Here is a 22,837-nt window from a genome sequence, read left to right as displayed (position 1 = left end):
TGCTCCATGCTAACATTAGCATACATGAGAGCTGAGAGGCTTTTGTCACAGCAGACCTTTTGACATGTCAAAACAGGATAAAAAACAGGTGTCATCAATAAAACTAATAATGACGTGTTTCAGTCACAGGGCCCAGTGGCAGAGCCGTCGTTAATGATGTTAATGACAGCTGTGCTTTTCCTGTGATAACAAGTTTCCTTAAAGCCAAAACTAACGAGAACTTGTAGCTCAGGTAGTTGGTAAGGAATCTTAAACAGTATGTAACTAGGTGTGTTGATTTTTATCAGGGATAAGCAAATTTTGTTCAACATATAATTCATTCATACTGTTTTTAAATAACACTGACTACCTCCCCTCCACCTTAAGTTCCTTCCTGTGTGCTGTCACTGAACAGTGAATAAATACATCATTGCTCATGTGAAGTAGTTGCGTAAATCAAACCAGCTGATCCAAATGAAAAAACAAAACTGGTAAGCTTTAATTTATTGATCAACAAGCCTAAGAACTCAAGATTTAGTCATCGCTATCATTTTAGTATCATTTTCCCTCTTAACAGGGGCTAATTTCCCTGAATCATTTTGTAATTATATTATTTGCTGTTGACATGTCGGTTTTAAGTGGTTTAAGTTGACCTCCTGGTTAGTTTCTTTACGCTCCTTTCATGTCCTAACGTTGAGGCTCCAGTGGGAACTAAACTCAAAAACTTTTGTGTGCAAAACAAATGTGCTAACCCCTACATTATGGAACAGTTTTTTTTTTCTTACCACTGGCCCCCTGCGGCCTCTTTTGATGTGCTTCAGGTCTGGCTCTGGACCCATGGGCCCCATGTCTCCCCGTGGACCCCTAGGGCCAGGCGGGCCCCAGTCCCCTGGGTCCCCTCTGTTTCCTGGCTCTCCTGGGTGCCCTATGAGGACAGATGGGTAAAGCAATAAAGACAACTGTTAGAAACGGGACAGTCATGAGCATCATAGTAACACATAACATATTAGAACACAGAAATATTAACCTCCCTACTAAGCTTCTCAGTTACTGTGTGTTAATCCTTGTCACCTTAAAGCTTTGGTTTTGGCAATTTAAGGGTTACTACTGTAGAACTGACTAGAGCAGCCAGAGTTTTGTCTGCATGATTGCTTGTATTCATGCTTGTTTTAACTTAAATTTTCACAGTACATTACCTTATATACCTTCATCTTGCTTGCTTTGTCTTATGTTTTTGGTGTTTGTTTGGCAAGTTTGGCAAGTTTTGTTATTCTTGCAAATATAAGCAACATGGATACGGTTGCAAGTGCTGAGAACATCAACCAGTAACTCTTGCTGCACACATATCTGGAGACTGTGGAAGATTTGACTTCTGTCTCTAACTGTGCAGTTATTGCTACATTACCTGGGACCCCAGGAGCTCCTGGAGGACCGGGTAGACCAGGAAGACAAGGGCTGTCAGGACCTTTTCCTGCCCTCCCCAGAGATGGTTTATCACTGCTGTTGTCCAGGTCAGGTACCTTCAAATACAAAGAGGAGAGAAGAGAAAAATTAAGTAGAAGAAAAAGGAGAAAAGCAAGGTAGGGTCTGTGGTTCTCTTCATTATGATTTCAATCCATCTCAGTTTTCTGGTGTCTTAAACCAAATCTGAACATTTAAATTTAACTATTTGCAACACATTTACACATTGGCTGTAGTAAATTTAGTAAACAATCAATGTTGTATGTTGTCCATGACAAATAAGAAATACAGGACTGTATTTTATTAGGTGACAGTCTTACTATCTGAAATTGATATATACTATTTGGTTCACTGTTAAGCTTGTCTAAATTAGACATGGTACCTGGTTTTGTAACTGTGTGTTTCCCAGCCTCAGTTTTAGCTGCAACAGACTGTTTTTCATGCTCATAAAATCCTGACAGGTGAATGAGCAGGTACCAGCACTCATCAAGGTGTCTGATTTCCCCGATGAACTCACTGTAAGACAGAAAATAGATTGACAGCACATGTAAAATCCTTCTAACAGGCAGTCAGATGCAGTTTCTCATATGTTGTGTTGGGCATGTGCTATTTGGTGGATTAAGTCCAAAGTATTTGTCTATCTCACACATGAATTTATACATAATATTCCTAGTCACTGCCTGACATGTGGGCCCATTCAAGCTGACAGAAAAACACGAGTTATGTCAGTATCCTCATGAATTAATTACAAAACCCTCAAACAGTGGAAGTTTAATAATCTCATAACTTAGTTCATGCATTATAATTGACTTCATAGCCTTAACCCCCTCACAGAGCAATGAACAGGACAAATGTACTATCGGACAGTGAATCTGTCTCTGCCAGTGTTTCACCCAAAACCTGTAAAGCTTTACAGGCTCACTGACAAACTAGAAGCTTACAGTTGTGAACGGGGATGCAGGAGCGTTGATCTGGTGCTAGTATGTAGCCACTGCGACAGCGACACAGGAAGCTGCCAATTGTGTTCACACACTCATGGTCACACATGCTGCCGCCTGGGTGCTCACACTCATCAATATCTGTATATGTGTGGAGAAAATGAAAGAAATGTTAAATACATTATCAGAAAGAAAATAAAAATCTAAGTTGGGAGGTTACTGTGAAACAAGGGTATTAAGTGTGTGTATAATAACCTTCCTGAAACTTTACATTAGTATAATTGCTTCCATGTGGCATTTTACATTATGTGCCTCTGGGGTGCAGATTTGATGAGAATTATACTGGATTGATTTATGGCATAAGGGAAAACTGCACTGCTGCACAATACTGGAGGAGGGCGCTGTTCTTCCAGTCAAGACAAATCCAGAAAATAACATGACAGTAATAGTCATGGCTGTCAAAAGTATTTATCTGGGAAACGAGAAGAGATTGTGCTGACCCAGACAATAAGGAGATTTGTGGTTGCGGTGTCTTTCTCGGTCAAACCGATAGCCAGGGTAACATGTGCAGACAACTCGCCCAAAGTTATCAGTACACTGCTGCTCACAGGGCGACGCAGCACACACATCCACACCTACAGAGAGAAGCAGAGTGTGTGAGGACTGAGCACAGCAAAGTTACTTAGATCACTGTCTGAAAAACAACACTACCACCATTGCATCATCACGCACAGGTCTTTTATCTGATCCCAGGGTTGTTTTCTTTTATGCCCCAATTAAAGCTCATGCCTGAGGCTGTGAAAAGTACCATAGCCCTTAATGCTTTTAAATGAAAGGTGAAAAAAAGACAATTATAGATGATTTGAAACAGATTTACATTAGTGCTGCTCTGTAGTTCAACAAGGTTTAGATTATACCTTGTTAGAAATAAAGTTTGATAAAGATCACACCCTGCTGCTGCAAATACTCAACTAATTGATTGTGTAGTGAAAAATTGCAAACAGAAATACATCATCTGAAGACAGAGTGGAACCTCAGACTGTGTAGTAAACTTTGGTGTGGTCCAACTCAGCTGGATTTAACATTTCAGATCTAGTACATCCAGCTGAGACTCTGCTGCACTGACATCTGTCCTCAATAGTCCACCATGTTCATGGAGGAACAGTGTCCTCTAGTGGCTGATGTAATTCACTCTGATTTTACAGAGATACAATGTAGTCCATACTCCAAGACACTAAATATACTAAATTTGTATGTCACTATGGTTTAGCAATGTTCATCATCAGGATACTAGGTAAGTCCAATTCCTGAATTCTCATACTTTTTTTATTGTTATGGATAACTACAACAAAATGTGGAAGTGGTCAGTGCCAGAAATATGGGCAATTTCCTTTTTGGCTGTTATGTTGTTTATGCCAGCAATGTGGAAGTTAGCTGAAACAACTCTTTAAACATAATTACTCCAAACTGACCAAAGTCGACCATAATAAGAGAATTATCTGGAATTTTTTGGAGGTCCACATGGACAAATGTGGTCTCCAGACCATGTTTAGTGCAGCCTGTTCTAATCAATAAACTGCTGTAATGGGGAAACTAGATCAGATTTAGAGCATGAGAATCAGATGTGAGACTTCATGAGCCAGACTTAGAGGATAGTGTGTTTGGTTTACCTACTTTCAGGTATGCACTGGCCCATCACAAACCTGAATCCTTCACAGCATTTCCTCCTGGAAGAAAAAGACAGTAATTATGTTATATATCATGTATATAACTTTTTCCACCTTTGCCTTTTTTTTTCACAGCAGCAGGGTCAGCAGTTCAGCGAATCACCATTAAGATTAACAGTTAGTTTAGAACGCTTTAGGTGTGAAGTTATACATTTATGTAGGTGAGTATAGATCTAATCAGGTGTGACAAGCTGTTTTGAAGATTTTATGTTTCATTCCCTAAAATTAAATAAACATTGACATAATCCTCTCTTCTCTACTCCATACTAGCCTTCAACTAACATTACAATATACACATACACAATACAGGTGCATGCTACCAAAGCATCAATAACCATTAATCAAAAAAGGTAATTGCCTCAACTAATGACCAGGCTTAACATATATTTCCAGAATGTATCTGACCGCTTTATGAATTAATTCACTATTTCAAACTGAGTTACAGTATTCCTAATGTTTTGTAGCAGGGCAGAGCACAAATATACAGTAATGTAACAGTCTACAGCCGTGCTATGTGAGGTTGTGCTTAAGCACAGCGCTACTTTGAGCTAAATGCTAACACCAGCATGCTAATATGCTCAGGATAATGCTAGCATGTTGATGTATAGTAAGTTTGGTGTTTAGTGGCTTGGTTTAGTGTGTTACAGTGCTAACATTTGATAATTAATAAATTAGTTCTGCAGGGAAGTATTGACCAAATTATAATTTTTATGATGGTGCTAGGTGAAAGGTCAGGGGATCAAAGATTTTATCTTCATCTTCTGGGGACCATGAATGTCTATATCAAATTTCATCATCCAATAGTTGTTGAGATGTTTCAAAAGAACAACAAAGTGGACCTTGTGGTGGGAGCCTTAAGTATCAACATATTTATTGTCTTTTACTTATCATCATATTTATCTTATAATTCACCCTTATCTTATGTGCAATTAGATTGTGTACCATTTTTCTGTTGTGCAATTATTTCCAGTGTAATATTTCAGTACAATGCTACACACCATATGTGTATTACCAATGCAGGTCATATTTGTATATGTGACAGGTGTGTATAGTGTATATGTGTATATATTGTCCTTAGTTTTTAGTTTTTTATTTAGTTTTTAGTTTTTATTTATCTTTTATCTTGTTATCTTATCTTATTTATCATACGTTTCTCCTAATTTTGAGCTGCTGCAACACATGAAATTCCCCTGTGGGGGTCAATAAAGTTCATTCAGCTCATTCATTCATGCGAGACAAAAAGTCAGGGGATCGCCAAAGTCGTTAAAATTTATCTTCTAGGGAACTTGAATATTTATAGTAAATTTAATGGCAATCCATCCAATTGTAGTCAAGATTCCAGACCAACCAACAGACAGACAGACCGACTGACACACCAACATTACAGTCCCTAAAACCATACCACTAGCATGGCTGATAAGAAAGTCATCATTTGAAAAATGCGATTCTTTAATTATTACATGAGAGTAAAACTTGTATCGACATTACATGTATTCTGACACACTGGATCTTGAACCACAGGTGAAGTTAAATCAAGTCATTTTTGTGGTCAATGAATTTGTCATTTATTGGTCACAGCCAGTTTATAAAGTCACTGCAAATACTTATTAGCTTCTTGCAAACACTTCAGCTGATTGTCACCTCAGCAGCCTGTTCCCCTCTGGCCTTACTCCACTGTAAGAGAGTCTAATATATGCATGTACAAGCAGGGTGTGATTTGCCCGGGGGGATAGTGGGGATTTTCCCCCTCTCTGGTCTATATATCCCTGCCTCTGCTGAGTTATTTTTATCCCCAGTCAGAACAAAAATGTATCCCTCTCTCTCCAAGTAAAGAACTGCAACGTGAGAACAGTCTTTAATGAAAACAACAATAAAATCAGGAATGGACTTTCACTGTCAGCACTCACAACAATGGAGATGACACTGCGTCTAGGCTACCTGATGATGCAGTAAATGGATGAGGAATTGCCTCCATGTATGTATTATAAGAGCTGTATATGGCGCCGCTGCTCAGCAGGGAACTCACAGGCAGGGCCAGTGGGAGAAACACTACTGTGCATATTGAGTGGGTTACCCCCAGAATATGCACTTACCCCTGGAAGTAAACCAAGAAGCTAGAAACTTTTTTGGCATATGCTCTGGGCGAGCACTTCTTATTGGACTGAATAGATGCCATTTTCGGTTTGGTATCCAGCTCTTATAATACATCTATGGTTGCCTCCTTCCCCCAGGAGATTTGCAGGGATGTGGGTAAAAGAGGGACATCTAGCAGAACAGCTATGGCAGAAATGGGGTATAATATTCATAAGTATGTTTTAATTAGTGTATAATCACCTGAAAATAAGAATCGTTGTGATTTCATTACCTTAGAATGAGTCATTTATCTCTACATAGGGAGTGGGTACTCTTCCACGGAGCCTGTCATGTTGCACCGCCATGTTTCTACAGTAGTCCAGAAAGGTCAAATCAAACACTGACTCTAGAGAGGGCCTTTCACGTTGTTCGTGAGTTTCGCGGCCACTATAGTTTCTCCTACACACTTGGAGGGCGAGGATGAGGAGTATTTAGTTGGTTGCAATCTGCAACCTCACCGCTAAATGCCACTAAATCCTACACACTAGTCCTTTAAGTGTATTTGCACATCTGGCTGAGTGGTGCTATCCACAGTACTGAAAAGAGCGTTGAGGGATTTAACTGTGGCATGTTAACCTGACACTGTCCCACCAGTGCAACACTTAAGCCTTGGTGGCACTATTTTCATGATCACCTATACTCATTCTGACTGTTTGGTTGTAAAATTTAAAGATTTATTGAGATTAATTAAGACCACGGTTATGACTTAAATCAAAAAGATTGAAGAAAAGTAACCTCCTTACTTCCTGTACATTATTTTTGGGCTTGTGCACAAAAAAGGGATGCCTGGTAAGAGGTTAAATTAGCATTTAACCTTTTGCTTTGTTGTATATGATCACATCTATGTGTCTGGATGAGGAAAGGAAAAGGCATGACACATCATCATGATAACATCCCTGAGAGTGAAAATATCACACTATTTGATTAATTTTTTTTTTTTTTTAAAGTGGATTAAAATATTCCTGCAAATGTGGTGGTCACATGCAAGTTTTGTAACTGTTTTATTAGAGTTCATAATTATTTTATAAATGCCTAATAGGCTCCATAGTCTATGTAGGCCCACTGTGTTTCGGATTTTTTTCATGAGTAAGAACATTTCAAAAAACATCCCCCCTCACAAATTGCAACCTGTGTATAAGGAATAATAAATATAAGGAAGAGCAGCAGCAGTTTTGGCTTTTCTTATTCCATTTTGGCTATCATTTGAGAATGCTTGAACCCTGAATCAAATAAACAACTAAAAAATATTACTTGCACTCAAGTGTTTGATACCTTTACAGTCCTTGCTTTTGTGATGTAAGCTTGAACAGTTTGGAAGATTTTTTTTTTAAATAAAGCATTGTGCAATGAATATTGGGAAACATTTTTTCCCCAAATTGATTTATGGTGTTTGGCAATGACACTTCCCACAACAATCCACCACATGTTACAGACATTACAGTTGGAAAAACAGAGAGGAAATGGCTCAGAAACTGGAGCTGCATAGCCACACAACAAATATCACATACACGCACACACATGCTTGGAGAAAACGGAAGAAATGCACAACTCCACTCCTAAAAACTGCATGCTGTTACCGGAGGGGATTTAGCATGCTGCTTCATTCATGGCCCCCTCAAGACAACAAGTTGCTTTTATTCTCCTCCAGCCTCCATGCAGTGTGTAACCCTAAATCACTCTGAGATCACCCCCTCCTTCTCTTGAATGAAAAATAACCTATAAAACGGCAAGGCTGGCCTAAACTGATGAGATCCAGATGAGAGCAGCTTTAATCTGCAGCCTAGTTGGGAGTGTTGAGTGGGATGAATGAGGCTGGGACGGAGCTGAGGTGGAGACAGGAGAGTGAATGTTAAGATGAACACTGTCAATCATCCAGTCCATCAGTCAGCCAGTCAATCAATCAGTCATCTAAGTTGGGATAATGTGTTACAGATGCGAGTCTGTCCTGCACAAGAACTCCATAGGTTTATACTTTTGTATTAAATCCTAAACTTTATTTAACTTAAAGATTCAAATCGATCTGGTTCTGGCATTACATGTCACAGCCTCCTTTAAATCAGAGGCTATTACCTTCTTTATTAAAGATGATGACCCTGCTTTTATAACTGATCATTGCTCTGACAACAAAAACTGAGGGCTACACAAAAACTGTGAATTTGTCCTGACCATTTGGGACTGCTGATATGATAGTAACAGAATTTTTACTTTTTATTCTTCAATTAAAATGAAATTCTTCACCAGTCATATATTTGCATGTGCTTCTGTGGCCTCTAAAGACCTTGAAACAGGTACATCCGTCCATTTTCCGCCGCTTATGCAGGACCAGGTCACGGTGGCATCAGACTAAATAAGCCGTTCACCCTCCAGCTCCTCCTGGGGGATCCCAAGGTGTTCCTAGGCCAGAAGAGATATGTAGTCCCTCCAAGGGTGTTCTGGGTGTGCCCTGGGGTCTCATACCAGGCATCCTAACCAGGTGCCCAAACCACCTCAACTGGCTCCTTTCAATGCAAAGGAGCAGTGGCTCTACTCTGACCTCTCCCAGATGTCCAAGCTCCTCACCCTATCTCTAAGGCTGAGCCCAGACACCCTCAGAAAACTCATTTCAGCCGCTTGTATCCACAATCTCATTCTTTCAGTCACTACTCAAAACTCGTGACCATAGGTGAGGGTTGGGACGTAGACCAACCAGTAAATTGAGATCTTTGCCTTCTGGCTCCGCTCTTTCTTCACCACAACAGTCTGGTACAACGCCCGCATTACTGCAGATGTTGCACCGATCTGCCTGAAATCCTCATGCTTCATCTTACCCTCACTCATAAACAAGACTCCAAGATATTTGAACTCCTCCACTTGGGGCAGCAACTCACTCCCAACCCAGAGAGAACAGTCCATCTTTTTTCCGACAGAGCACCATGGCCTCAGATTTGGAGGTGCTGACTCTCATCCCGGTCGCTTCACATTTGGTTGCAAACGGTCACAATGCCTGCTGGAGATCACAGTGTGTTGAAACCAACAGAACCATATCACCTGCAAAAAGCAAAGAAGCAATCCTGAGGTCTCCAAATTGGACATTCTCCTCCCCCGGGCTGTGCCATGACATTCTGCCCAACACCCACTGAGAACGAGTCTGACTTACTGCTAAGAATGTGGGCACAGCTTTCACTGTGGTTATATACGGACCGCATGGCTCACGGCAATGGACTTGGTACCCTACGGTCGTCCAAGTACACAAAGCACATGTGGACTGGATGTGCAAACTCCCATGACCCCTCAAGTATCCTTTCAAGGGTGAAGAGCTGGTCCACTGTTCCACAGCCGGGATGGAATCCAAATTGTTCCCACTGAATCCGAGGTTCGACAATCGGCCAAAGACTCCTCTCCAGCACCCTGGCATAAACCTTTCCCGGGAGGTTGAGTAGTGTGATCCCCTGATAGTTGGAGCGCACCCTCAAGTCCCCTTTTTTGAAAATGAGAACCACCACCCCGGTCTGCCAGTCCACAGGCACTGTCCCCGACCTTCTCTCAACACTGAAGAAGCATGCCAGCCATGACAGCCAAACAATGTCCAGAATCTCATCCACATGTGGAGCCTTGCTACTGAGGAGCTTTTTGACTACCTCAGAGACCTCTGCCAGGGATATGAGTGAGGCTTCTCCAGTGTGGTCCAACTCTGCCTCCTCCACAGTGGGCATGTCACTCAGGTTTAGGAGATCCCCAAAGTGTTCCTTCTACTGCCCGACAATGTCCCCAGTCAAGGTCAGCAGTTCTCCACCCCTGCTGAAAACAGCCTGGGCTAAGACATGCTTCCCCCTCCTGAGTCACCTGACAGTTTTGCCAGAACTTCTTTGAGGCCAAACAAAAGTCCTTCTCCATGGCCTCCCTGAACTCCTCCCTAACCCAGATTTTTGCTTCAGCAACCACTTGAGCTGCCGCCCTTTTGGCCCTTTGGTACCCATCTGCTGCTTCAGGAGACCCCTGGGCCCACCAGAACTGAAAGGCCTCCTTTAGCTTGATGGCCTCCCTCACTGCTGGTGTCCACCAGCGGGTTCTCGGGTTGCCGCCCCAACAGGCACCGATGACCTTCTGGCCACAACTCTGAGCAACTGCCTCCACAACTGAGGTCCTGGATGCAAGAGAAATTCCTCCGTAGGTGGGAAATGAAACAGGTGTTTTTTGTAAAACAACTATAAGAATGTATTACCACTTGAGCTTTTAAGCAACAAACATTGATTACATGGGAGCCCCCATTAGAAAGCCATAGCAGGTGACATGCTCTTTGGACGACAGTGTCGGTCAGTCGGTCTGCCACTTTCCCCAGAGGATGTATTCTACTAACTTTGATTATACTTTGAATTGATTAATTTTCATCTAGCTCCACCAACAGGACAACATTTTCACTTAAACAGTGAAATATCTCAACATCTACAAGATAGATTGCCACCTCATTTTGTACACAGTCATGGTTCCCAGAGGATGAACCCTACTGACTTTGGTGATCCCATGACTCTCCTCTAGCACCAACATGAGGCCGACAGCTGTGATTTTGAGTGAAATGTTCCTATAACTATTAGATACATTTTCATGAAATCTGGTACACCCATTCATGTTCCCTTCAGGATGAATTTCAATGACTTTTGTGATCCTTTAACTTTTCATCTAGAATCAAGTCATCAGGTCATTTCAGTTTGTTCAATTGTTTTTTTATGACCAAATACCTGCAAAACCGATTACGTTACCATCAACCTCATCTGTACCTTTTGTTTAGTGTGAATTAGCAAGTATTAGCATGCTGAAACACTAAATTAAGATGGTAAACATGGAAAATATGCCTGCTAAACATCAGCATTTTGGCATTGCCATTGGAAGCACGAGTGGACTCTTAAATTTTACAGATGGGTTTGTCAAAATACAGAAAAAGTTTTGCACTCAACCAAAGACATTAAGAGGTGTCCAGCAAGTACCAATGCAAGATGCAACATTGTGGCAAATAGCAGAGAAACAAGTAGTTTAAAAGATCCACAGAGCAGTGAAAGCCTGATATCTCCACAACACACTACATATCCAGAAACATCATCGACAGGCAGCCTGTCAGTCAGCAATGCAGCAGCCTCAGCATCTCTCCCATGGGTGTCTTCGATGGACAGGACAGGGGAAACTGAGTTGTCTGGACAAGCAGATGAGGGTGGAGGGAGAGGTGACCCGTGCGTTTTTGTTTTGGAATGTGAAAGTATGCTGGTCAGGCAGGCAACAGGCATGGTCGACATGACATGGTCTCTAAAACACAGACCATTACACACAGCAGAGAGTGTGTTTTTTTGATCAATATAATAGTGTGGTAGTATAATTTTTGCATGAAATTGGACAAACGCTGAAAATGGGCACCAAACAGTAATTATCAGCAGCATTTATTAAAAAAAAAAATCTGTAACCAGTATGCCAAAACCCAGTTCAACTGTGTGTGTGTGTGTTCATGAGACTACATGTGTACATACAGCGTGTGTGTGAGTCTGTGTGAGGGCTGGGATACCATCCAGTAATTGGGTACAGCCTTTTAATGTCAGTCAGGGTTTATTAGTGAGAGCGCTCTATGATGCTAGCAAGCTCCCTCTCCTCCTCTCTCCTTTTTCATGTCCTCTCTGTGCACTTTACTTCATTCACCCTACATCGAGTCTGTGATTCGAAACATGTCGATTTATATTCAGGCCATTCTACTGGCCTCTTATTTCACAGTGCACTCCATAGCTTCACTTGTTGTTGACATAATCTCTGTCTCTTCTCTTCAGACTGACATATTGTTGGCCTCATGTTGCCCTCTGTCTGTGAAACCTGATGAGGTGTCTGCCTTTTCCATCTTTATTTCATAGAGAGGAATATTTTTCTGTCCTCTCAAGACTTGTGGAGGCCAGGATTGCTCAAAGAGTTGAACAGCTACTTTTACACTACAGCACCAAACAGGATTATCTGTCTTCCAGGTCCAACTTCAAATGTTTATTTCCCAGGATCAACAGGGCTTTCTTTGTTACACAAATGCTGTAAATAAAAACCAGCAGTAAATAAAAGTCCAGCAGAATGGCCATGTGGAGGACTCCATACCGGACCTCAGGAGAGACCTCACTAAACTGGTATGAAAGTAATGATGTAGAGATGTAGTAGATGTAGAGAATGTACGAAGCATTTTCACTTTATTATACCTTTTAACTATTGTAGCAATATCAATCTGTATGTGTGCTCAGATTTGTAAATGTGTGAACAAATAATCAATAAGATGCATAAGATTTATACACATGTAAAGAAATTTGAAATATGTACTAAAAAAAACATAGATGGTCTTTTATCAATGGCTGGGAAGTTTAAGTAATTTGCTTCAAAAGCTGGAAATACAGAGATTTTTTTTCAGTTGCATTTTAGGCACACCCCCCAAAAATGACATATGCATTCTTTTTAGTTAGTTCTGAAAATCTGTGCCAAAAAGAACATTTTTCAGATTCCTATACACAGGTAAACATCTTATGCACATCTAGAGATTCTTGTACACATTCACAAATCTGAGTGCACATGTACAAATTGAGATACAGTTTCACACATTGGCAAATAATATTTCTACAATATTGGCCCCATACTGACACATTTTAAGTGTTTTATCAAAAGTGTAATAAAACAAAAGTATCCAGATGTGGTGACATAGACAAGAAGTCAAATAAACAAGTAGTGAATTGTTCAGCTCATCACAATGATTGCATTAAATTGAAAGTCTGGCACTAAATGGTATACACGATACAGGATATTGTTACTAAGAATGTCTCATTGGCAGCGTATCTGTTCTGCATTCTGCTTGCGGTCAGCGTATGTCATGTTATGGCTCAGCCTGTAGCAAGTAAGGCCTTAAGTCTACCATCTTGTACGGGCTGAATTGCAATATTGATTTTTCTGTCTTTGCAGGCCCACACCGAAATTCATAATAGTCGTAATTAGTTCTAATTTACATATGTTTCACAGCTGATTAGCTCTGTATGAAGAAAATACATTGTAGCCTGGATGACAGGAAGGTTTGGACGGGATTTGTACAGCCTCTCTTGGCTCTGCTCACATCGCTTGCTGACACACTGTCAGTGTGGATATCATTAGCTGAAACTGCTGGCTGCTGTTTTTGACAGCTTGTATATCCAGATTGCAACAGATCGCAATAAACAAATAACTGGCCCATACCAATCCATTAAGAAATGCCTTGATTGGCTCTGATACTGATCCTGCAGATCTGCCAGGCTGCTGAAATGATGGCTTGGTTGAAAATAATTTGCAAAAAAATTCTTGCTGATTTTTGGTAAGAAAAAAAGAATTAATCTCAACATGGCCCAGTGGTGTGTTTCGAGGATGGCGTCTTAAAGCTGAATAATCATCCATCCAGTATGTCGTAACTTCTCCACATGTCACAATGACCCGATACCATTCAAAGCATCCTAAACCTCAGCCCTGTCCCATCCTCTTCTCTGGCCCTTGGGCATCACCAGTCACTTGTGTTGTTGGTGGCTGACCCAGCAGCTACCTGCCCAGCAAGGGGTGCAAGCAGGCCCACGTCCGACCCCGTTCTGCTGCTGAAGCTGCTGCCAAAATCAGCACGGCGGCACTGGAAGAAACACTGAGACAGGATCCAGAGGCAGGCCTGGGCCTGGATCACTTTACACTGAAGATTATGTACTTTAGCAAGGGGTCTCCTTCCAAGGGGGGAAAGCTCACTATTATGGTTTCCCATCCAGTATTACTGTGATTTATTTGTGCATTCGCAGGCAGGAATGCGCTACAAAGACAGGATATTCATTATAGCACCCCGAGAAAACCCCACTACCTCCCAAAGTCCCTCACTCAGACAGTGCAGGGGTCCTGAGAGCAGGGCACAGTGTGGATGATGCTTTCCTTAGACGATGCTGCAGTCACTACACATTATGAGCCCATTCACATTACAGAGTTTGGTTGTACCAGTTTGTAGGTAGGGTTTCTACATTTGAGGGAGATTATAAGAAGCTTCAGTATCACCTTTTCAGATGTCCTTGGAAGTGAACCACATATTCTGTTCACCACCTCAGACTTTAGAGATGTGGGATGAACACAGCTGGATGTTTAGATGGTGGGGGAGGAAATGCCACGGGTAAGAGATGAGGGAGGAGGACATTAACAGGAGGAGGAGGATGGTTAAAAGACAGGGATGAAGGTTGTTGTCAGCTGAAAGTTTCCCTCTTGGGACTCTGGTGGGAGGAATACAGGAAGTGGAGCTCAGTGAAGGTCAACGGCCTCTTGACTCGCCAGGACAGGAGAGCGGTCGTGTGTGTGTAAGTGTGAGCGTATGTCTTGTCATTTTGATGGATGCTTCTTACTAATGTGGTTTATACGTGTTACAATTACAGCATGTTGTATTCATCAACCGTGCTGTAATTGATTTATTTGCACAGCAACCCTCACAGTTGCGAATGGTTCAAAAAACTTGGCAGGTCATGTTGTGTATGATGGTGTGATGATGGATTATGCTGAAACACATTAGCATGATGAAACCAACAATAAAACACATGGTCTGCCCTGTCCAATATTTCATATATTCTTGTGGGAGTCAGAATAGTTCATTTCTGATGTGGAGCTTTTTTGTTTTTGTCTTTTCAATGTGTTGCTAATTTGCTGCTGCTCTAGTGGGAGTTTAAGAGATTTTTCAGAAGGTGTTCTATCCATAAGCCCTTTGTTTTTTTAATCCCCAGTGAAAGCACATTTATAGTACTTTACAAATAGGTTAAAGGAATTCACACTTTTTTACCCATTTGTCTTATGAAGCTCCACAAATTCCAACCTGTAACTACTTGTCCTTAAAGAGATTTACATATTGTATGTACTGAAATTTGTTCTCTATTTGTTTTAAGGTTTTTTCCACCAAAAAATTATACAAAACTAGCCTCTACAGTATGTCACCTTCCTCCTAAAGGTGTGAAGGTGTTGCGCAGAGCGACATGCTCAGCTCTTTTTTGTGTTGCCGTATAATTGCGTGTGTATGTATTCTTTCTAAGCTTGTGTGAGTATACATATGTGAAGGTGTTAGTGTGGCGAGCGTGAGCACCTCCTCTCTGTTTATTTCCTCTGCCAGCCCACTTCCAGGACCCAGGCCTCAGGGGAAACATCAGAGCTCTGGCCTAACAGAGGGAGCTTTGACTGGAGCACAGGAGGTCTGAATCACTTCCACCAGAGTACAGGTTGACCTGCACTCCTCCTCCCCTACCTCCCATTCCTCTGTTATGCCTCACCTCTCCCCATTCGCCTCATCTTTTCATCGTTTCTCCTCTTATTTTCCCATCCTGACCCCATCTTTAAAAACACCCTTTAACGTTTTTTCCCTCACTCGTATTTCTTTTTTGTCATTATTCCAGGATTATAGGCATAGTTTGATACAGCTATTGTATGTCAATGTTCAGTTTTCACATTTTAGGTTTTGTTTTTTTCAAATGGAAATTTCTTTTATGAGTGTCTGCTAACTGCTATCATAATATCCCTTGCCTCTTTGTTCCTTCCTGCTGCCTCTGTTCTCTCAGGTAATGACTGCTGAGGTTTCAGTGCTCATGATGATTTTTGGAAATTCAGCATTACAGAGGAGTTGACTGAATAATGCAAGGGAAAGCAACATTTTCCTCCCTCTCTGTCTTTCTCTCACTTCATTACAATGTTGAGCTGTGAAATATTTCTTTGACATTTTGGAAAACATGCGTATTCGCTGAGAGTTGGATGAGAAGATCAATACCACTCATGTCTGTATGCTAAATATGAAGCTACAGCCAGTTAGTGGAACTGATAGACCACCACCTCTTAAACTCACAAATTAACTTATATCTTGGTATAATCTTACAAAAACTGAAGTGTCGTTGGTTTTATGAAAGTTAATGTTACGTGTGACTATTTCTTGGTTGGGCGCAGTAACTTCCTGAGGTCTTGTCAGCACCATGTGGTTACAGTGGAGACTACAGGAAGTTACTGCGCCTGGCCAAGAAATAGCTCAGTACACAGCCCCCTGTAAAACCGATGTTTGTAACTCGGGTTTTGTACGGATTCAAGAAACAAGATAAAACATGTTAGTGACTTTAAGAGGGCTTGTTTGGCAGATACTTTACCCTTTATGCTAAGCTAAGCTAACCGTCTGCTGATGGTACCTCCATATCTTCTTATCTAACTCTCAACAAAACAAAGCAGATAAGTGTATTTCCCAAAATGTCAAACTCTTCCTTTAACCAATTTAAGCCAGTAATTTCTTGGCCAAAATGAAACATAAATAAAATTAATTAAATCATATATGTACAAGCCTCATGATCCTATATTTTGTCTCGAAATTTTTTATTTTTACCATCAGTATCACTTTAAATTCTTTGCATTATCTATTTTAGTACTTTAACTTATCCTTAATTTCTCTCTTTTTATTATTTATGTATTTTTATTATGTACTGCCATGCAAGGAAGGGTGGAACAGGAAGTAGGTTGGGGTTCATAGAAGGCATAGTTGATTGTAATGTCTATACTCCTGACATTGTTGTTTTTACACTGCCCAAAACAATAAAAAGATTATTAAAAAAAGAAAAGAAAAGAAAATAAAATAAAATAAGGGGAGTTAGTTGACTGGAAAGGTTATTAAAAGTGTTTGTGTGGGAGAAAGTAGACCTCGTTCTTCCTCCGTTGTTCCTCATTCTTCCATCACACACAAAACCTCAGAATCCGCAGACCAGATTTCCAACTAAACCTGATGATGATGCAGCATCTCACCACTTCATTGTGACACTTTGTAAACTACCCTGCTTGTTTCATCATGCATGATTCCTGGAACCACTGACTAGCTTTTAATGAAACGAAGGCGAATGATTCATTTTCCCACTTCATACCAACTACTGTTGTTTTCGGTCAAAACAGGATGGGTTTGTAAAGACTCTGTCATTATGGGGCAGGAACTTTTATTGTGGAACACGCAGGGTGCAAAATTAACTTTTTTGTCTACCGGCCAAATTTAACCAGCCGCTCAATAGATTACCATTGTTTTTTGGGCTGGTGAGTGAAGCAAATCTACCAGCCACTCACATATTTGACCAGCATTTGGCTGGTGGCTGTTGCTAATTTTGTGCCCTGGGAACATGTGTACTGTTTTGCTTGTTTCAAGAAGATTAAAAGCAGGATTTCAAAATCTTGTGTGTGTGTCTCAGGGCTGACAAAGCTCTCCCAGCGGTCTCTGGCCTCTGTGACCTCGTCCAGGCTCAGTGTCACTGCAGGAATGTGGCATCTCTGACCCTCTGAGCTGCTTTCTATGACAGACGCACATGTGATCTGCTCTGTCCAAATCTACAGGGATCTGGAGGTTTGGTATCCTACCTGACAGACAACAATGATCGGAGAACATGTGTGCGGAGGAAACGGGGAGGGATGGACAGACGAGCTATGTTTCCAGCTATATTTCTATGCAAACAACTGCAAGTAAATGTTTAAAATGTTGCCATAAATAAAATTTATTTTCCATCAGCTTGGTTGAAGTGAATCCATGGTTTCTTGATCACTAAAACAGAGCTCCATAAAGAAAAAACATCTACCTTATAAGCCAGGTATTGAACAGTATTGATCTGTCATGTCAAGCTATACATATTTCTTCCTGTGTAGCACAGGAATATTCTACAGATGGCATTTCAAGGTCTGTAATGTTTCAAACCAAGAATGTCTTTGTTACCAGATGTTGATGCCGCCTGCCCACACTGTGAAAGTATTTGGGAAACCACAGGAAATATCATAATATTACTATTTATCAGACCAATGTGTTTCCATCATTATTCATTGTATAATTTTTTGGCATCAAACATTGGCAAAAAATAAGTGGATGAAAAACCAGAATTGGCCTGGCAGAATGTACTGTATCACATCACTATTTGTGTGTGACACAGAATGAAGCTGACATCCCTCTCCCCCCCTTTGTTGATACCAATAAAATACACTTAAGCTTAATCAATTAATTAAATAAATGGCAGCATAGCCAGAGAGAAACAAAAGTGACTGTCGGTCTGTCACAGAGATAAGGGAAAGAGGGTTAACAGGGATCAAAGTGGGATGTGTAAGAGCCAGATATGGGTGAGTGAAAGCAGCTAAGCAGTGAGGTCAAGCTAACGAAAGGTCTCTCAAAATGATGTGTCTGGTTGCGTTTTCATGCCAGACAGGAAAACTGTTTTAAGGAGGATCATTTACCAAAAATCTCACCAGAGAATGTCACTGAAGCTCAAAGTTATGGACTGATAAGACCAAGAAGGTCTTCCAAGTCTTCTAAACGGCCTTGTGACTGCCTTGATTTTGGAAAATCCTTGGGATATTGCAAGATTTATAACTGTTTTCAGTTGTAACTCCCCAAGCTGTTACACTCCACACCTCCATTATTCTCTATTTTCAATCTTGTTTCATGAGACAAACCTTCATGCATCTAGGCACATGCACCCCGCCGGGCTTCTTGACTTCAAACAATAGTACAACAACAATGTCGTTCCAGTCTGTTATCAATTGGCTGGTGATTTGTTTTGTTGAGGTATTGACAATGACAGTGCAGCAATAAAAGGGCCCAAAAGAGCTAATCTGGAGCAGATTTTACGCAAAACAGAGAAGAAAGAAAAACAGCTATTGTGCTTGTCCAGAGGGCCATTCAGGTGCGCACTAATCAGAAAAAGATGGAAGGTGATGACTGGAGTTTTTGGGGAGGTCCGACGGGTCTACAGCTCGACAAAGACAATTATACCTCCATTAAACACAGGAAGCGTAACTCAAAGGGCCTCGTAAAAGATTTCTCTGAGAAAACGAAGACGGAGGACAGCGTTAAGTGCTTCTCAGTGTAATGAAACAGCACTCAAAAGTGGTATAGCTGCTGAAAGAATCTTGTGTCAACTCCAAGTGTGAGAAAAATGAACAGGTTACAGTTCCCACAGCTTCAGGTTTGTTGATCACCGTCCAAAGTACACAGAGAGAAAACGCCAAAGGGAAAAAGAGAGTGATAGTTTGAATAGGATGCCCCTGCGGATTTCTGGATGCAATGCAAACAATCCGTATGCGGATCGCGTTCAGTCTGAACGTGCTGCCCTTATGTGTGAGCCGGCTATTTCTTTCTACTTGGTGATAGCAGAGGTTTCACCACGTATTTTAACGTTTCGAGCTCACAAGCTGCTTGAGAGGGCAAAGAATTAGTTTGTTGTCTGTGTCAGTGATGAGGACTGAGCTGAAGACAGAGCTGTCAGTGCCTCAGTAAAGTCCTCTCTGCATGATAAACAGTAGACTGCTGGAAGAGGGAATTCAATCACCAGAACACACACACACACACACGCAATACACACAATATGTGCATATTGTATATGTACGCACATACATTTATATTTATCAAATGTCATCGCACTCAATACCACCAGACATCTACAAAGTCGGGCTGCACTTATCCACTGTTTTGTACACACACATTTACAAGCATAAAGGATGATCTCATTTATGTGCACCTGTGCTCACACACATGCAGACAGACACACACATAAAAATGTGGAAGTATTCAGTCCAGACATCTACCAAGCATAACAGCATACACATGGACCCATGCACAAACATACTCACATACTCCCTCACATATGTCCAAACACACAACACACACCGATGGAGGCATCTGGTCCTTGTTGCCTGTTTCAGACCAAAATCAAATCACCTCTTTCCATTCTTCAGTGAGAAGTTTCCTGCTGTTTGACATGACTGGTTTTAGCACCTAATTACGCCGTTTACTGTTTGTCCGTTTTTGTATTAATCCTATGACTGGAGGACAAGCCTACCGGGTCTGCTGATGAAATGTAAGGTGCATGGATTATATTATCATTGAGCGATGATAACTTTGTGTGCTAACAGCACATTTTTCAGAAAGGGAGAGAAAAATACACCAGGGTTTTAACAATCCATAAGGACTGTAAGGGATGATGAAATTCACTCAACACATGAAAGTGCACATTTTCAATTCAAGACAAAAAAGCTACAACATGATAATTGCGGTGGGAGGTTTCTTTTTTTTCAGCGACAGCAGTGATATAATGGCTTGTTTTATGGCTTGTAAGAGGGGGACCTCTGACTGCAGATCCCAGCAGGCCCTGAGCGTTAAACCCTGCAGTGTTGGAGCCACACACCAACATACAGCACATGGAAGTGAGAGAATGTTAAAATACACACACACATGCCTGCTTCTCATCACCTGCTATAGAAAGCAGCCTGCTGTCTTTACAACCAGACACAGATGAACAGCACTTCAATGATGTGATACATTCTGTCAGTTCCGCTCCCTCTCTCTGCATCTGTCTCTCAGCACTGTAATAAAGAGATGCAGACCGTTAAGCCTTGTTTATACTCGCGTGAGACATCGTGGTGCGGACCTCCACAGATGGCGCGTGAGCTATTAGCATGCACAAAGGCGTTAATGCTCAATGCGTTGTTTGTTGCAGTATTCTCCGAAACACCAGGGGGTGTACAAACAAAATGTTCTGTGTTACGTATAAGTGTTACAAAAACGACTGGCAGTTCGGTTTCTGGCGTGTTGAAGGCAAGTTCATTGCGGTTGGAAAAATAAGACTAGCTGGCAGTGGGTTGTGTGCGGGGCTTACCTCCGGTCAGCAACAGCAGCTAGCTCCAACCAGGAGCTCCCCACGAGTGGCAAGTTCAAGTTTTTTTCGTTGGTGGTGGTTGGTCCCAAAATTAAACAAAGCTGGGGGTAGTCGTAGTTGGCTTGCAGATTACATAGCTAAGGACAAAAAGTTATTCTGGTGTCGAGTCTCATTCTCACAGCTGTTCAGTGTCAAAATCACTACTGGATGCTGTTATCCAGAAGCCTTATCACACCTGGGCCACTGGGTTAATTGATAAGCCCTGCCCACTACCAGCCAGCCAAAAAGCCAGAAGGAACTACTAATGATTACTTAAGAGCGTACTGCTCAACCTAACAATAAGCAAGAAGTCAACGAGTGTTACCAGAAAAACATCATTATCCTAAGAACTTTCAAGGTCCCATCTGAGTACAGTTCTTAGATTCTGAGCTTCGAAATGTGACATGTAACTTAAATATACAAACAAATATTGTGCTTTTTAAATATATCAACTCACTAGTATAATTCCACATTCAAATGGTCATGAATATTTAAAGAACTTGATTTTGACAAAAAAAAAAAAAAAAGAGTTGGATAGAACCTCATGATTTAAAGCTCACATAGTACATCGGTAGTAGCCCTGTATGAAGGACACTGGAGTCAATTCTCATTTATATGCTACTTTAACTTGCTACTGTACAAATATGCTAATGAAATAATGTTGTGTAATAATTCTTCATTTCGCTGGACACAGTCATTAGGAAAGGCTGTTTGAACTAGTGAGGTGGGTTTTTTTTTGTTTGTGAAATAAGCCACACACACAAACATTGTAAATACAAAAGTGTTTATTTAAAAACACACACATATTTGTATTGTTTCCACACATGTAAATCAAAAATAATAACAAAACTATGTACAGAAGAGCAGCTTTATACCATTGGGAAGTCCCTCTCAGCAGTGTGTGCTTAGTTACAAATCAGAGGCACATGACAACTTGTGGGGCTTTAGCACTCGACACGAAAGATGCGATGACAGCATTTTTGGCACTCGCACCATCACGCCAGGTATACTGCGTTGAGCATAAATCTAGCTTTAGCTGTCCACTTCATTGCCACAAATATATGGTAACCAGTATGGTACAAGAACTTAAATACAACTAAAACAAGAATAATTAAAGGGTACGTTTGCACTCAACTTTTTTGTCTTTTATCATTTGTCTTTCTGTGAGTATAAATACAGAATTAGCCCCTTTACCAACAGACATTATATTACTTACTGCTAACTGTAGCTGGCTAGCGGTAGCCATTTTTATTGGATGCTACATCAACAGGTTCACTGCCCAGAGTAGCAATAATGTTAGCTTACATAAAGTTGCTCTCAGCTTGTGTTCAGAAGTAGTTGGGTAGGGATTTGACTTTCAAAACTCTGTTATGTAATTGTTTAACACTGTTCATGTTTTTTTTGGCACAGGTGTACCTAATAAAGTAGCCAGTGAGTGTATTTGTGCCTTTTCTCGCTCTTGTCTGTCTGAACATGCCTCCCCGATTTCCCACAAGGTAGCTATTCCGACTAAACAGCACTGCTGCATTAAAGGAAATTTACTGTGTGTTTGTGTGTGTGGAACACATAATCTGTATTTTATACTACGACCACGAAACATTTGCAGTGAATGCAAATATACTCACATATTTATAAAACAGCTGATGTCTCTGATTTAAAGAGGAAAACAAAAAGGTAGAGTGGAAAAGAAGACAGAGACAGAGTTATAGACATAGGAGGAAGAGTGAAGGTGAGTCATAGAACAAATGAGAGAGAGAGAGAGAGAGACAGCATGTACGGACTGGAAAGAGATGGAAAAACAAGTGAAAACAGGAGACAGCAATGTAAAACTCCAGGGAGGAGGAGGGAAAAGGCAAAGGAAAAGCAAAAGCGAGAGGGTGCAGAAAGGATGGAGATGTGTGGGGAT

General features: G+C 41.1%; 1 protein-coding gene across 2 annotated transcripts in view; it reads right to left on the bottom strand.

Moving 5' to 3' along the window:
* The window catches only part of LOC121906556 (collagen and calcium-binding EGF domain-containing protein 1-like), a 39,276-nt gene that overhangs the window by 4,128 nt on the left and 12,311 nt on the right, over positions 1-22,837 (bottom strand). For both annotated transcript variants that reach the window (XM_042425496.1, XM_042425567.1), the window contains exons 3-8: positions 4,053-4,105; positions 2,879-3,013; positions 2,382-2,519; positions 1,823-1,956; positions 1,385-1,499; positions 765-904 (exon numbers count right to left, since the gene is read on the bottom strand). In XM_042425496.1, coding sequence (XP_042281430.1) covers positions 765-904; positions 1,385-1,499; positions 1,823-1,956; positions 2,382-2,519; positions 2,879-3,013; positions 4,053-4,105 — 715 coding nt within the window. The remainder of the gene's footprint in view (positions 1-764; positions 905-1,384; positions 1,500-1,822; positions 1,957-2,381; positions 2,520-2,878; positions 3,014-4,052; positions 4,106-22,837) is intronic.

Source organism: Thunnus maccoyii, chromosome 1, assembly GCF_910596095.1.
Source record: "Thunnus maccoyii chromosome 1, fThuMac1.1, whole genome shotgun sequence".
Classification (NCBI taxonomy): domain Eukaryota; kingdom Metazoa; phylum Chordata; class Actinopteri; order Scombriformes; family Scombridae; genus Thunnus; species Thunnus maccoyii.
This window is presented reverse-complemented; position numbering and strand designations above follow the sequence as displayed.